Genomic DNA, 17306 nt, shown 5'->3' with positions numbered 1-17306 from the left:
CTTGATTTATATACAGAAGTTTCTGTGTAAAGGGGACTAAGTTTTTCTCCAGGAAAAGCATCTATAGCTTTCATCAGTTTCACTAAGAGCGTGTTGGGGCCTGGCTCATGACCTAAAAAACGTTAAGATTTCTTAACCTTGTTTTATAGCTTGGAGAATCTAAGCCCCAGGAAGGGGATGTGACTTACCCGAGGTCACACAGTGAATTAATAGTATCATTGGAATTTCCACCCGTGTTTCCTGATGCCCAGGCCAATGCAATTTCTACATCCTGAGGCTTCCTTTAGCAGTAAGGCAGCAAAGGCAGAACGTATGTGTTTGGACAAAGGGCCATGGCTGATGGCTCTGACCTTTCCAGCTATAATAATAATAAAAGAATAATAACATTTATTGAGTGCTTACTTTGTGTCAGTGTGTCAGTCAGGGTTCTTCAGAGACACAAAACCAATAGGATATACAGAGATGTATGGAAAGAGATTTACATTAGGGATTGGCTCACAAGATTATGGAGGCTAAGAAGTCTCCCAATCTTCCCTCTGCAACCTGGAGGCCCAGGAAAGCTGTTAGTGTAGTTCCAGTCCAAACCCAAGGGCCTCAACCAGGGGAGTCAATGGTGTAAGTCCCAGTCAGAGTTCAAAGGCCCGAGAACCGGGAATGCTGATGTCCAAGGGCAAAGAAGATGGATGTCCCGGCACAAGCAGAGAGAGCGAACTGATGCTCCTCTGCCTTTTTGTTCTATCCAGGCCCTCAACGGATTGTATCATGCCCACCCACTTTAGTGAGGGTAGAACTTCTTTGCTCAGTCCACCAATTAAAATGTGAATTGCTTCTAGAAACGCCCTCATGGACACACCCAGAAATGTTTTACCAGCTATCTAGGCATCCCTTTCCCTTAACCTAGTCAAGTTGTCTCACCAAATCAACCATCACAGCCAGGCACTGTGCTAAATGCTTCACGTGTGCTATCTCATTGAATTTTCAATCAACCCTATTTCATGTATACCATCATTAACTTAATTTTACAAATGAAGAAATGAAGGGCCAGAGAGAGTGGGTCATCTGCCCAAGTTCATCTGCCCAAGTTCATCTGCCAAAGTGAGTTCACCTACTTTGAGTGGCAGGGACAGGGCTCAGCACTTATACCCATTCCCTCTCATCATCACAACCATAATAATTGTGATCGTTACCACTTCTTTACTGTAGCCATCAGAAAGCCCCCTACTTCCCTTGACATCTGAACCTCTTGGCCAAAAGCCTTCAGCCTCCTCAGATGCACATGTGCGCTCCTTGTCTTCCAGGGCACATACACCTTTGCAGACGGGCTGCACTATGATGAGAAGAACTGGCATTACTGCGACGGCTATGATCGGAGGTTTTACACAGAGATCCTCAATGGCCTGAAGCCTGCAGGTACCCAGGCACCCACCCTTTCCTTGATACCCCAAACTGAGAGGCAAACTAAGACGGTTTCAGATAAGTGCACTGTGGCCTAAAGAAGTAACTTAAAGGGGAAGAGGAACTGAGCAGCTGCAGAAGAATACAAAAGAGCCAGGTCCTGGAGCCAGGAAGGCCAGTCCTCATATCTCAACTCCACTATGCTAGTCAGAGGACCATGGGCAAGGGGCTTTACCCACTGTGCCTCAGTTTCTTCCCTCCAAAATGGAGTCAATCGGCTGGGCGCAGCGGCTCATGCCTGTAATTCCAGCACTTTGGGAGGCCAAGGCGGGTGGATCACTTGAGGTCAGGACTTCCAGACCATCCTGGCCAACATGGTGAATCCCCGTCTCTACTAAAAATACAAAAATTAGCCGGGTGTGGTGGTGTGCCTGTAATCCCAGCTACTCCGGAGGCTGAGGCATGAGAATCATTTGAACTCAGGAGGTGGGGGTGGTAGTGAGCTGAGATCACGCCACTGCACTCCAGCCTGGGCGACAGAGTGAGACTGTGGTCTCAGGAGGAAAAAAAAAAAAAAAAAAAAAAAAAGATCAAAATGGGATCAATAGCATAATCTACCTCCCAAGATTGTTGTAAATAAGATAATTCATGTCAGGTGTTTAGAACAGTGCCTTGAATGCATATGGGTGCACGGTACATGTCAGCTGTTCTTATTTGTAGTACCTCCTATAACACTAAAATTTCGTAAATATTTTAAAAAGAAAGAGTTAAGGGCAAAAGCAGTACTGACAGAGTATGTGCTTTGTGTATCAGGTGCTGAGGGAGGCTGTCTGTAATCCCTGTCTCCCTAATGTCCAGATGATCCTGCCCAGTCAGCCTTCCTAGTCCCATGTCACTCCAAGTTGAGGCTGTGGAGTTCAGACATGGTTCCCTGTGGCAGAGCTCACACTGGAGGCCCAGACTTCCTCTCTGAGGTCCTCTGTATCATGATCCCTCCCTGCCAAAACCGTGTTTCATCACGGACGGCTACATTTGGACTACAAGTCTGGATTCAGAGAATGGCACCTTAAAAGGCTCATCTGAGTGTTTTTGAGATGTGTTCCAGGTCAGATGAGCCTCAAGACGGGGGTAGGGGAGGGATAGCATTAGGAGAAATACCTAATGTTGATGACAAGTTGATGGGTGTAGCAAACCACCATGGCACGTGTATACCTATGTAACAAACCTGCACATTCTGCACATGTACCCCAGAACTTAAAGTATAAAAAAAAATAAATAAATAATTAAAAAATTTAAAAAAGAAGAGTGTAGTTTTTGGCACAGCAGAGATAATATATCCAAAATGACAGATGGGGAAACAACTCTGTATACTATAAAAGCAATCCCAACTTAGGTTATGAGAGACCATGAGCTGTGGTTGATAGAGCATGGAGCCAGAAATTGTGGGTTTGAGTCCTAGCATTTCCTGTCTATAGCTACATGAGACTGCACAAGTCAACCTCCATCAGGGCAGAAGCCTTCAGGAAGCACCCAGGCCCTGGAATCAGGCCGACCTGAGCTCAAACCCCCATCTCCTTCCCTTCCCAGCTTCATGACCTTGGATCAGTTAGTTGACCGGGTGAGCTGCCTTCTCTCCCTTTGCCCTCCTGACACTTACTCTGCTATTTTCCTCCTATCCCCAGGCGTCTTTGCCAGTGCCTCCTCAACTTCACCCCACCCCCAGTTATTCATGCTGAGGTTCCCGGGGCTCTCTGGCTTAGGCACTTTCTGTTATCATTCTTTTTTTTTTTTTTTTTTTTTTTTTTGAGACGGAGTCTCGCTCTGTCGCCCGGGCTGGAGTGCAGTGGCCGGATCTCAGCTCACTGCAAGCTCCGCCTCCCGGGTTTACGCCATTCTCCTGCCTCAGCCTCCCGAATAGCTGGGACTACAGGCGCCCGCCACCTCGCCCGGCTAGTTTTTTGTATTTTTTTTAGTAGAGACGGGGTTTCACCGTGTTAGCCAGGATGGTCTCGATCTCCTGACCTCGTGATCCGCCCGCCTCGGCCTCCCAGAGTGCTGGCATTACAGGCTTGAGCCACCACGCCCGGCCTGTTATCATTCTATATGCTTTTCCTGAACAAGTTGATATACTTCTAAGCCTTCAACTACCATCAGCTTCTAAATTGAAATCAGAATCCCTGAGCCTAAGATCCCTGCATCAAGCCTGACTGACACCTATCTTGGTCATTCCCCAAATTGTCTGCACTGAATTCATTGTCACCCCCACTGTGATGGCTGCCTCACTGAATGTCATGCCCATCCACCTAGGTAAGCCTAACCCTCCCTTCCCCTGCCCCCTAAGTGCAATAGTCCTATGGATTTTACCTCTGAAATATATTCTTTCATTTGTTTAGTCGACAAATATTTACTGAGTATTTCCATGTGCCAGTCAGCATTTTCTTCATCCTCTTTGCCACTGCCCTGTTCCAGCCCTCCATCATCTCTCCCCTTGATGACCTGACTTCCAGAGATCCCCACTTGGCCATTCTTGAGGTCATTCTCCTTTCTGCAGCAGTCACTTCCATCTTTTTTTTTTTTTTTTTTTTGAGACAGAGTCTTGCTCTGTTGCCCACGCTGGAGTGCAGTGGTGTGATCATAACTCACTGTAACTTTGAACTCCTGGGCTCAGGCGATCCTCCTGCCAAGTGATCTGGTCTCCTAAGTAGCTGGGACTACAGGCATGCACCACCACTGCTGGTTAATTTTTTTTTTTTTAAGTTTCTTGTAGAGATGGGTCTTGCCATGTTGCCCAGGCTCATCTAGAACTCCTGGCCTCAAGCTCCCCTCCCTCCTTAACTTGGGATTACAGGCGTGAGCCACCATGCCCAGCCACTTACATCTTTTAAAGTGTGAATCTGATTGCCCCCATCCCCCAACCCTTGAGTGCTCCCTATACCCTCAACATAAGGTTTCAAATTCTCAGAAACAGTGACATTCTCTGGCTACTGCTCATGTCCCAGCCCTTTCCTGGGCTACCCATTCTTCTCGGTTTTTCTTTCTCCCTTCTTGCCATACTTGCTTTCTCTCTATTTCTCAAGGAGACCACACTTTTCCACCATTCTCTCTGCCTGGAATACTTTAACCCTCTTACTTCACCCAAATAACTCCTTCCCGTCCTTCACGTCTCAGCTCAATGTCCTGAAGCTGGGACCCCCTTCCCTGAATTCCCACACTAGGTAAGGTCTCCCTGTGGCATATCACAGAGCAGCCATGATCTCCCCCCAGGGCTTGGATCTTGAGTGTTCAGGTCCTCTTCCCAAGCTGTCAGCAACATGAGGGCAGGGCCCTAGCACATTGTCTGGCATACAGTGGGTACTCGTTAAAGAGTTATTGTCAAACAGGGATAATAATATCGACATCACAGCGCAGGGTGAAGTATGTGCTTAGGGGAGTTAAGGCAATGACAGTAAGAAACATTTCCTAAGCTCCTACTGTATGTCAGACACTGGCTGGCCCCAGGGAGACCAGAGCTGAGAGGACGTCGTCTCTCCCTTCAAAGAGCTGCCAGTCTAGCTGCAGCTTGAGAACCTTGCAAATCACTCCTCCCCGATTACTTATGATGGGAGGCCTGGACTTTGCCATGGGCTCTTTACCCCAATTAAGGCTGTAGGCAAAAAGCCCTCAGCCTTAGGCCTCAGCTCTCACACAGTGGCTGGTTTTGCTAAAGCTGAGCCTCTGCCAGTCTCATGGTGGTTTTTCCCAAACCTGCCTGGCTCTTCCCTTCTTCTCCAGTGACCCTCAGCAGAGAAGCTTGATTCTAAGTAGCTACTTCCTTCCCTTGTCGTTCCACACTTTGCCTCTTGGGGCTGGCATTGTTAGGGTAACTCGCCCTGCCTGCAAGGCAGGGTGAGGGTTAAAAGTGCCCCACAACCTCTTCGAGCATCTGTGAAGTAGGCATTGGCATGACGCTTCAGTGAGAGAACGGCTGTAAAGTGCCTGACGTGGAGTAAGTGCTCGGCAATCATTAGCCAGTACACACGGAGTTAGGGTTAGGGTCAGGGTCAATGTCAGGGTTAGTGTTAGGTATGTCATTAAGCAACACAAGAGTGCCTACTGTGTGCAAGACACTGATTCGTGGAAATGGTGCTGTGTGCTCAGTGGGCATCCAGCTCTCAGTCTAGAGAACAAGGAATTATAGGAACTATAGTTAGAAGGAACCTGAGAAGTTATTTATTCCAACCTCTCCCTTTACTTGAGCCATGGCTTTTCAAGATACACACACATAGGGTGCGTGACCTAAAAGGTGCACTCGATCTTCTTTCCCTCCCAGAGGTCTCAGTGTCCCTGGTCCTGTGGCTGCACCTAGGCTCCCTCCTCCCCTGATGTTGGCAGCTGAACATACAGGTTCCAGAGTTAGACTGCTTCCTAGCTGGATAACCTTGGGAAAGTTACTTTAACTTCTCTGAGCCTCAGTTTTCTTATCTGTAAAATTGAGCCACAGAGTTGCTCTCAGGATTAAATAAAATAGGAGCACAATGCCTGGCACATAATAAACATTGAATAAGTGGCAGCCACCTGGTAATTTTGGCGAAAGTCAAGGTTCTCCACCACCTGCCCCTTGTCCACCTGATCCATTTCTTTCCTGCTGTTCTCCTTCACACGTCCTCTGCTCTACAAGGTTTCGAAAGGAGGGCCTAAGGACCCATGCCTCTGGCCTCTGCCCACGCCTTGAATGCCACCCCGCTTCTAGACCTGATGCTCTCCCATCTGTTTGCCAACTCTGACTTATCCTCAGGGTCTGTCTGACTTCAGAACCTGTGCCCTTTTTCACGGTATCCCAAGAAATGGAAAAGGATGGGGTCAAACGAAGAAGACAGAGCGTCTAGTTCCCAAGACCCTGTTCCCAAGAGCCATTTTCAGAAAGTTCCTTTGGGGCACTGTTTCTGCTGGGTTTGCTTCTTGCCCTGAGTAGGGGTTATTTAGTTCAACAGTGGAGCCAGTCACATGAGCCACCAGCCACAAGTGGACCTTATGGGAACACTGGGTTTAGATTTGGCCTTGATGGTGAACTAATTGCCCATTATGTTCTTTCAAGGTATGGCTCAACTCACCAATATGGACCCACCTAGAAAAATACCCAAGGGCTATTACGATTGTGGAGACGGCTTCTATAACCCCGTCACGAGGGTAATCAAGGACTACAGGAACCGCTTTCTGAGAAATGCAGGTAGGTTTCTTTCGACACTGCAGCACATTTTCTCTTCATCCACATATAAGTATGTGCATCCGTATGTACAAATGTATGCACACACTTGATGAGAAAAAAGTTTTTGCTGATGAAAGATGATTACCTGGATGTTTTATCTTGTGGACTTCTCATGGCAAATCTGTACATAGTCCTAGAGGGAGGTAAAAGGACATTCGTGGTCTAGCTGTGATGGCACATAAATGTCGCACTGAAAGGATTAAGGTACTTATTTTTGCATGCATTCCTTCAATTTTAATGGGCACCTACTATATGCTAGACACTGTGCTTGGTGTTGGGGAAAAAGCAGAGCAAAGCTGGACACAGCCCCCCTTCCTTGTGGAGCTTGCATTCTAAAGGTGGCAGCGTAGTACTAGAAACAGTTAATTGCATCATGGAACAAACACAATGAAGGGCAAAACATGGTCCTGCAGGGAAGGGAAAGTAGGGGCCCCAGAGAGGTGGGACAGATGCTGTGGGAGCACAAAGAAGGGATATCAAATCCCGAAGTGGTAAGTCAGAGAAGGTTTCAAGGAGGAAATGACTTCTAAGCTAAGACCTGAAGAATAACTGGGATTTGACCACAAGGCTTGGGGACAGGGTTTCCCAGCGAGAGGAAATGGCACAGGCAACAACCTAGAGGGGAGTGATCCCTTGAGGTCCAAGAAGGTTGGTTCATCTTTTAGTCAGGGGAGTAGGTACCTTGGAGGATCCAGAACCTCGGTTTGGTGAGTCAACACAAGGCTGATCAGACTGAGAAGAACCCATTTGCAGTGACCACACTCACAGGAGATCAATACACAAATAATAGGAACATTTTCCTTTAATGCAGTGATTCCTAACCTTACCCTTTTCTGAAGTCACACTCCCGCTAGGAATATCGAAAGATATGGACCCTCTTGCTAGAAAAATGTCCATGCATGCACACACACAAGCACACATGTGCACACATGTGCCCACACACACACACGCACACACACACACATTTTGCAGATAGTCTTAAGGGATGGATGGTCCCTCTAAAGACCCAGGTCAAGAAACCTTGCTCTATAATGAGAAAGAAACTTCCAGGTAGACCAGACCATCTGTGCTGGTGGATGACAGCATCATCTTCCTATAGGGAAATTTACTCAGTAAGTCAGTGATGACCAGAAAGCTGCCTTGTGGGGCTAGAATAAGAGCAAGGAGAATTGTCAGCTGATCCTATGACTGGAATCCTGGAGCTAAGACGCCCCTAACCCACTGGATGCTACTGGAGGAACATGGTAAATGCTCACACTCCAAGTCCCCCGGCTCACATTTCTTCAATGACTTCCCTTTTCCATTTGCACAATGCACTACTCTGTAGCATGCTAACTCTGCTGGGTGCTAATACATTTACCATGAAGTTTCTTAGTCAAATAAGATAGGGATATATTGCCCTAAACAATGCTAACCAGGCTTATTTACTGCAGAACTTCTCAGGGCCTTTAATATGCTAATATACTTTGTACTTTTCCTTCATGGCACTTATTTCAACATAATTAAATGTAATTATTTGCTTAATATCTATCTCTCCCACTAGACTGTAAGATCTGTGTGAGAAGGAACTCTGTATTATCTTGTGTCAGTAAGAATTCAGTTAGAAAAATGGAAAGAGGCCTGGCGTTGTGGCTCACGCTTGTAATCCTAACACTTTGGGACACCAAGGTGGGCAGATCACAAGGTCAGGAGTTTGAGACCACCTGGCCAACATAGTGAAACACCATCTCTACTAAAAATACAAAAAATTAGCTGGGCATGGTGGCGGGTGCCTGTAATCCCAGCTATTCAGGAGCCTGAGGCAGGACAATTGCTTGAACCTGGGAGGCGGAGGTTGCAGTGAGCCAAGATCGCGCCACTCCACTCCAGCCCGGGTGACAGTGTGAGAATCTGTCTCAAAAAAAAAAAAAAAAAAAAAGAAAAAAGAAAAATGGAAAGAATTTAATATCAGGAAATTGGTGGCTACCAGGGAACTGGAAAAGCAAAGGAAGACATTGAGGTAACAGAGAAAGTAACTGCAGGATGCAGGTACCCCCTCAAGGACTGGGGACAATAGTAAAAGATTAGGTTGTGAGAACCTAGAAGGTGAACAGAGGGACCCCCAGGACCTGCAACCCAGACCCCTGAGCAGAGGCCAGCTGGGGCTGGCTCCTGGGAGCTCAGAGCAGGGCTCCTGCAGAATTGGGACCCAGACCTCTGGTGGGACAGCACTGCCCAGTGGAGCCTCTGAAGAGAGAAATGAAGCTGATTCTAGGAGTGTGGAAAAAACTGGAAACTGGAAGTGAAATGACACTGCTGCGATGACACTGGCATGAACAACAAAGACAATAGAAAGGAGGGTGTCTTTGTCTGCCTGACAGCCCCTAACAAGGAGCTGGCTGGCAAAACTAATGTAATTCAAACAGTTCCAGTCCCACCGTTGCCAAGTTAAGTATAGAAGGGTCCGTTTGGAGCTGAGAGTCAGTGCCTTCTTTTTTTTAATTTTGAGATGGAGTTTCACTCTTGTTGCCCAGTCAGGAGTACAATGACATGATCTTGGCTCCCTGCAACCTCTGCCTCCCAGGTTCAAGTGATTCTCCTGCCTCAGCCTCCCAAGTAGCTGGGATTACAGGCACCCACCACCATGCCCAGCTAATTTTTGTATTTTTAGTAGAGACGGGGTTTTGCCATGTTGGCCAGGCTGGTCTTGAACTCCTGACCTCAGGTGATCCATCCGCCTTGGCCTCCCAAAGTGCTGGAATTACCTGACACCGCACCTGGCTGGGTGTCAATAGCTTCTCACTGGCCCAGCCACCCCTTTTGTTGCTCAGCATCCACACACATTCTTCTACAGATATTAAGTCTTCTGTACAACATTAACAAATGTATGTTTTTTTTGTATAACAAGTTTCAATACATCCTCCATATTAACACAAGGCCCTCTCCCCTTCTCCCACAGAGGGCAGATACCGCACCCATCTTTTGAGTAAGGTTATTCCTTGACAGTTCTGCCTGAAGATTCTATAACCTACAAGCTCCTGCCGATAATCCTTCCATAAAATAACAAGGATAAAAGAGGAAACAAAAGAAAAAATTAGTTAATAAAAGCAAATATGCTAGCCAGGCATGGTGGCTTGTGCCTGTAACCTCAGCTACTTGGGAAGCTGAGGCAGGAGGATCTCTTGAGCTCAGGAGTTTGAGGGCATCCTGGGCAACACAGCAAGACCTTATCTCTTAAAACAAAACAAAACAGACCGAGTGCAGTGGCTCACACCTGTAATCCTAGCACTTTAGGAGGCCAAGGCAGGTGGGTCACCTGAGATCAGGAGTTCAAGACCAGTCTAGCCAACATGGTTAAACCCCATTTCTACTAAAAATACAAAAATTAGCTGGGCATGGTGGTGCATGCCTGTAATCCCAACTACTCAAGAGGCTGAGGCAAGAGAATTGTTTGAACCCAGGAGGCAGAGGTTGCAGTGAGCCGAGATCACACCACTGCACTCCAGTCTGGGTGATACAGCGAGACCCCCTCTCAAAACAAAACAAAACAAAATGTGTATATAGATGAATAAATAGAAAGATAGATGACATAGATACAGATATACATACACATACAAGCAAGGAGAAAAAACTATATCACTACTACAGTTCTCTTTCTGTAACTGGTCACAAGGCTGTAGGTAATATTTACAAATTCCTTCTTCCATTATTCATCCCAGGTTCCATTTGCCTTGAGCCCACCCTTCCACTGGTCTGGCTTTTTACCTAGCAGGGTAATCAAAACCTTCATTCTTGAAGGGTCCAAACCCTCAGGGGTCCTGCCTTTGTTGGTTATTAGTTGGTTGAGTTAGTTTTTTATGAACTTTTACTGTGGTCAGTGGAAGTACCAAGAGGTGTCCTGGAGAACTACTGGGTTCCATACAGTGTTCCCTTTCTCCTAATGGATGGCAGCATTATCTTCTATACCCAGCCTTCTCTCAGGAGCCAGGAGAAACTGATGGTAACACAGATTATAACAGCATAGAGTTGCTGCCAGACAACTTAGTAGGGATACTTTACCCTGGAGGCCAGTAGGCCAGGGAGGTTTCCTGGAAAAAGAAAGATCTACTCTGTAATCTAAAAAAGAACAGACAAATGCAGCAGGGTTGGTAAGAGTGTTGAAGGCAGAGGGGACAGTATGTGCAAAAGGATTATAGTTGGGAGAAAACATGTCATAAATAGGGAGCTCCAACTAATTCAGGAGCATGAGCTAACAGTATGAAAGGAGACAAAAAGCAAGAGAGGAAGCCTGAAAGGTGGGCGGGGTGAGGGCAAAGGTTACAGCTGTCTTTCACCCTAAAGCAGTGGGGAGCAAGGGAAGGCTTTAGGCAGTTACTAACATAGTAACTCATTTGTTCTTTAGAAAGACTTCTTTGATTACATATAGAGAAGATGCCAAAAGAGGTTAGATTAGGTAGGAGATCCTTCTGGTAAGATGATGGGAGAGAGGAGCATGTGAAGGACATGGGCTCAGGGTGATGGGGTAGGTGACCTGGGTTCCTGGTCCTGGCCCCAGCTCTCAGGCTGCCTGCTGGATGACCCCCGGCCAATGCCTTCCCTCTCTGGGCCCCTTTCTCTTCATGGATAAAATGAGAGAGTTGAACTGGATAATGTCTAGGGCCCTTCCAACATTAAGTAGGAGTCTATGATGGAGGAGAAAGGTAGCCAAGGAGTATTTTGGTCCTAATATTATAGGACAGATGAAGTTCAGAGTGTCCTGAAAACCACTAAAAAGGAGGCTCTGTTTGTGGCCACCTAGTCATTACCCCTGACTCACCTCACCCTTTGAGGGACTGATTCAGGCTTCTGTCCCTCTTCTGTTTTCCCCAGGGACCTCTTTCTGCTGCATTCCAATCTACCCCCACAAACAGTTCTTCCTGTTGGCATCCTGAAAGCGCAGGCTGCTGGGCCTCTGGGCCTGAGATGGGTGACTGAGGCCATCCCAGAGTAAACACAGGGCCCTCAGCCACTGCTGTTATGAAGCATATGCCACCTGCATGGGTCAAAGCTGGGGATGCTTATTGTTCAGCAGGTCATGGGCTGGGCCACCAGCAGAAGAGTCACCTTTGCTGTGAGAATTTAAATCCATCCTTCCACGTATCAAAATTCTCTGAACATCTACTATGTGCCAGGCTTTGGGGTTTAGGGCAGGCAACATATTCTCTCTAACTATAGCTCTCAAACCTTCGACCCACAGTAAGGAATGTTTTACATCATGACCCAGGATACACACAGGTGCACATGTGTGATGTATGTATCTTTGTACATGCAACATTCTATGATATTTTCTTTTTTTTTTTTTGAGATGGAGTCTCTGTCACCCAGGCTGGAGTGCAGTGGTGCGATCTCAGCTCACTGCAACCTCCGCCTCCCAGGTTCAAGTGATTCTCCTGTGTCAGCCTCCCGAGTAGCTGGGACTATAGGCACGCACCACCACACCCAGCTAATTTCTGTATTTTTAATAGAGACAGGGTTTCACCATGTTGGCCGGGCTGGTCTGGAACTCCTGACCTCAGGTGATCCACCCGCCTCAGCTTCCCAAAGTGCTAGGATTATAGGCGTGAGCCACTGCGCCTGGCCCGATATTTTCTATTCTGTTTATTTTTTAAAATGCTGATTGCTAGGCACTAAATTGATTTTACAACCTTCTCAAAGGTAAGACCAGCTGTTGGTGGACCATTGTTCTAGGCAGCCTTCCCTGACCATCTCTTCTGTCCTCCACTCCACTGCTGTGTCTGGGCTGGGCGTCCCTCCTCTGTGCCTTCCAAGCCTACCTCTTAGCACTTAGCCCTGGACAGTAGAAGTATCTTTATTAGCCTGTCTCCCCCACAAGTCTGGGAGCAGCTTGAGGGCAGGGACCACGTGACTGTGTCTGATTCATCACTGTGTCCCCAGCATCGCACATGGGTCCCATGAGTTGGAGCTGATTAAATGTTTGTAAAAGACAAAGCATGCAGGCAGGCAGAGCACCTGCTCCCAGGTCCCTCATATTGTTCAACTAATCATACCAAATTCAATACTTGGCACATGACAGACAACTTATGATTTTGAATAATAAAAAGAATCCATTATATTTCTATGCACATCCAAGTTTTCAAAGCAGTTTAACATCTGTCAGAGGTCTCAACCCAGTGGCTCTCAGGACAAATCTGGTTGCAGTTTTTGTTTGGTTGGTCCAATTCTTGAAGCTGCTTGGGTTTGAGCACCTAGGTGAGACCATGCACTGCCCAGATCCCTCCCACTCCCTACTGTGTGACCCTAGCAGCATCAGTCATTTCTGGTACCCACCTTAAAGCCTTTGAGTTCATGAGCCTTGCATCTCATAGACTTCTCATGCATCCAGTGAGTTGGGAATGGGCTCATCCTGAGATTGGGAAACTAGGTCTTGGAGTGATGAATGACAGATGTGTGATAGTGAAGCTGGACTCAAACCCACTCCCATCTTACCACAGCCCAGTTGTCTCTCCACTACCCCCTACTGCTGCTTACCTTGGGACCATAAAGCCATAAATGATAGCAACTGTAGACAGTTATTATATATTCTAATCAATACTGCAAACACAAAACAAAAAAGAGACTGAGTTAGGATATCTTGCCCCACAGAGGCTGGAGAGCTGGGAGAGGTGAGAGAGACAGTGCGGTGTGGTGGTTAAAAGCCTGGGGCCTGGAATCCATGCCTCAGGCTGGCCTCTAGTCCTAGATCTACCACTGACCAGCTCTGTGATCATGAGTAGGTTACTTTTCCCCTTGGAGCCTCACTCTCCTCATCTGTAAAAGGGGCATTGTGGTAGTACCTATTGGAGGAATTATGGTTAGAAAAAAATGAGATTAAGTATTAAAAATACATAGGACAGCACCTGGTCCAAAATAGGTGTCCTGTGATTGGTAATTGTGGCTGTTATCATTATGATGATTATTGACTCAGTCTGGAGAGAAAGAAGTGAGAGCCTGGGATTTGTTAAGCTTTCTCTAGGTGCCTGAGAGGAGTCTCTAGGGAGACAGATGTGCCTGGATATGCTGTCTTTCTGCCTCCTCAAGGGTTTTGCTTGGAAAATGACGTGCTGCTGAAACTTTGGGGTCTGCAAACACTGATTATGGCATTCAGAGCCCCAGCATAACTTTGAAGGTCCACCTTCCATCCTGCTGTCTCTTCTGCCCTGTGTTCTAGTCCAACAGGACTAGCTGGCATCCATTGATAAACACACAGCACTTCCTACTGCCTATTCTCACCTCATATATTCCCCCAGCGCAGAATACCTTTTCCTCTTTTCTCCACCCATCTCAGTCCTCGTCTCTCAATGCTCAGCACATAACAGAAGGCCGTGAAGTTTTTGCCTGCAACCCTCAAAGGAGAGCATGTGGCTTTGCCTGTGCATCCACAGCTCGGGGAGACAAGCTGGGAAAGGAATGCTTATTGTGGAGGATCCTTGCTAGGCTCTGTGCCAAGCACCTTAACAGCTTACCTTGGCCATGCACAGTGGCTCACGCCTGTAATCCCAGCACTTCGGGAGGCTGAGGCGAGCAGATCACCTGAGGCCAGTAGTTCAAGGAGGCCAGGAGCCTGGTCAACATGGTGAAACCCTGTCTCTACTAAAAATACAAAAATTACCTGGGCATGGTGGCACATGCCTGTAGTCCCAGCTAGTCAGGAGACTGAGGCAGAAGAATTGCTTGAACCTGGGAGGAGGAGGTTGCAGTGAGCCAAGATCGTGCCACTGCACTCTAGCCTGGATGACAGAGCAAGACTTGGTCTGAAAACAAAAAACAAAAAACCCAGCTTACCTTGTATGCTCCTCCCTGCCACCCCAAGTGGGCAATTTGCATGAGACACAGTTTGCAATTTGCAATGAAGACACTTGGTCTCAGGTTAATAACTTGCTCATGTCACACAACTAGTGATACAGTCAGATTCAAGCCCCAATCTTCCCAAAGCCTGTCCTTTTCATTCTTCTTGCCAGCTTCGTGGTTCTGGTTTATTCTGTATTCCTCTATCTCCTCTCTAGATAGGGGCATGTCTGATTCATAGTTGTTCCTCCACCAAGCACAGTTCCTGGCACCCAGTGGGAGCTCAGTAAGGTTCCCAAGTGAATGAAACGGTCCATCTTAGAGCTTTAAGACAAAAACACCACAGTCCCCACAATCAGATGCTACTTCATTTGGAAAAGGGTCCTTTATACACTGTGAGCTAATAAAGAAGCATTTGGAGCTATTTGGGTGAATGGCCTTTACTACGATTACGATGGGAAATTGGGAGACTAACTCTAGCCCTTCCCCCTCCTACACGTCCCTGTCACTCCTCTTAGGAAGGATAAGCTAGAGCCTCGCTGGCAGTTTGTATGAGTATCTCTTTCATGGGGCTGTTACTTGCCTCAATGTTACTAGTAGTAATCATTTGCAAAAGAACTGTACTACTAATCTTTACTCCCTCCTCCCAATTAATGATACCCCATGAGAGTGTCTCAGATGAAAGACACATTATTAATATTCAAAGAAAAAACCCTCGTAACCATTTTAACATATACAACTAACAATAAACTAAATTTGCTTTGTGGAAGACAGAGAGTGAGCATCCCAAATTAGTTTATGTAAAAAGCTGAAATTCTTCCCCGAAAGGTCTCAGTACCATCCTCAAAGAATATCCTGATCATCAGAAATGCCATCAAGATTCCCGCCAACATTATCCCCTTTGTTGTCTGAAATGTCGAATCAAGCACATCTGGCAAATGTCCTAGAGCTCACAAATCTTTCAAACAGCGTATAATTCCCAATGGTTAAAGAGATAACGCCACCGCTTAATCGTGCTGCTCTTCAAAATAGCACCAACTTTCCTTCAATCAGAAACAATGGCTTTGGCTTCTTAAAAATATCACACACCAGTGATTATTTGCAGAAAGCGCCCTTTTGCGTTTGAACCTGTGGGTTCCAGACAGAATTTAAAATCAAAACCACAAGCCTCATTTGAATGCACACTCCATTAAATGGACAATGGGAATAAGGGGTGTGAATTGGGGTCTGAAAAGTAACCTGGCTTATGTGACTCGGCTGCCACCACTAGAATCATGAAGAAGATGGCGATGATGGTGGTGGTGACAGCTAACGATGACTGAGCTTTTGCCATGCACCAGACCCTCAACCAAGGGGTAGGGAGTACTCATGTGATCCCTGTTTGACAATGAGGAAACTGAGGCTCAGTAGGGTTCAAGAATCTCTCCAGGAAATTTGGCAGGAGCCTGAATTCACACTCAGGCTCACCTGCCTCCCCAGGTTTCCCACTTTCCACTTCTGGCCAGCTCCAAGATCATCTGTTGAAAGAGGCATGGACGAAAAGCTCCCAGACGTGAGGTTTATCTGCTCTCCACCCAGCTTTAGAAAAGGGTGAAATTTAAGCAGCACAGTGAACACGTAGAGAAGAAAGACCACTTTAGTTTCCTAATTTTTCTCTGACATTGTTTAGACAGTTGAAAACTGGAAACATCCCCAGTGTCCAATAGGAAAGGACTGGTTAAATAACATATAGTTTATTCTTAATATAGAATACAATGCAATCATTTTAAAATGGCAGTGAAGAAATAGATCTATTGCTATACAAAGGTGTCTATATTCTATTTGATAGAGTGATAAAGCAGGATAATAATAATAGCCAGCATTTGCCAACTTCTTACTGTGTTCCAGGCACTGGTCTAAGCCCTTTACATATATTTTATTTTATTTAATCTCCACAGTAATCCCGCAAAGTCGTTATCCTTGTTATTCCCACTTTACAGATGATGAAACTGAGGAAAGGTGAAATGCCTGCCCAAAGTCAAACTGATAGCAAGTGGCAGAGCTGGAATTGGAAGCCAGCCAGGTCCAGCTGACTTCAAAGCTAAAGATAATGTTAGAGCTGACTTTGAATGAAAAGTTGGAGTTTACTAGCGAAAGAAAGAAAGAACCGAGGGCCTCCCTAGCAGCCCTATAGTTTATAGAGATATAAAAAGTACACATCCAAAGAGTGTAAGGTTGCAGATAGTTCTCTGCCCACTTTCTTGCTCAAAAATTGGCCAATGAACAAGTCTTTCTTTTTTTTTTTCCCCTTTGAGACAGAGTCTCGCTCTTTCGCCCAGGCTGGAGTGCAGTGACGCAATCTCAGCTCACTGCAAGCTCCGCCTCCTGGGTTCAGGCCATTCTCCTGCCTCAGCCTCCCCAATAGCTGGGACTACAGGCACCCACCACCAAGCCTGGCTAACTTTTTGTATTTTTAGTAGAGACAGGATTTCACCGTGTTAGCCAGGATGGTCTTGATCTCCTGACCTCATGATCTGCCCACCTCGGCCTCCCAAAGTGCTGGGATTACAGGTGTAAGCCATCGCTCCCGGCCAATGAACAAGTCTTTCAATGACACTGACAAACCAAGACTCCCCTAATCTTGAAGCCACTGCCTTCCCCTGACAGATGAGAAATCTGAGACCCAGAGAGGGCAAATCACGTGTCCAGCCCCACACAGCCTGTAACTGTGGTAGAGCCAGGGCTGGTACCCTGGTTTCCCACTGCTGGCTGGAACTCCTTCTGCAAACCCAGGCTACCTTGCCACAGTGCTTCCCTTGCGGTTTCTGCAAAATGGCCGAGTAAGACTCCCCCACAGCCCCCTCCTGCTGTCATCCCTCTAGCG

At 46.7% G+C, this 17306-nt stretch overlaps 1 protein-coding gene across 4 annotated transcripts in view; it reads left to right on the top strand.

Moving 5' to 3' along the window:
• MORN5 (MORN repeat containing 5) overlaps nt 1-17306 on the top strand; it is a 632826-nt gene that overhangs the window by 601060 nt on the left and 14460 nt on the right. For 2 of the 4 annotated variants that reach the window (XM_050761894.1, XM_050761893.1), the window contains 2 exons: nt 1299-1410; nt 6470-6690. In XM_050761894.1, the coding sequence (XP_050617851.1) occupies nt 1299-1410; nt 6470-6690 (333 nt within the window). Of the gene's footprint in view, nt 1-1298; nt 1411-6469; nt 6691-17306 lie in introns of those variants that run through there. The other 2 variants (XM_050761895.1, XM_050761896.1) reach the window with 2 other exon arrangements.

This window comes from Macaca thibetana, chromosome 15 (assembly GCF_024542745.1).
Source record: "Macaca thibetana thibetana isolate TM-01 chromosome 15, ASM2454274v1, whole genome shotgun sequence".
NCBI lineage: Eukaryota > Metazoa > Chordata > Mammalia > Primates > Cercopithecidae > Macaca > Macaca thibetana.
This window is presented reverse-complemented; position numbering and strand designations above follow the sequence as displayed.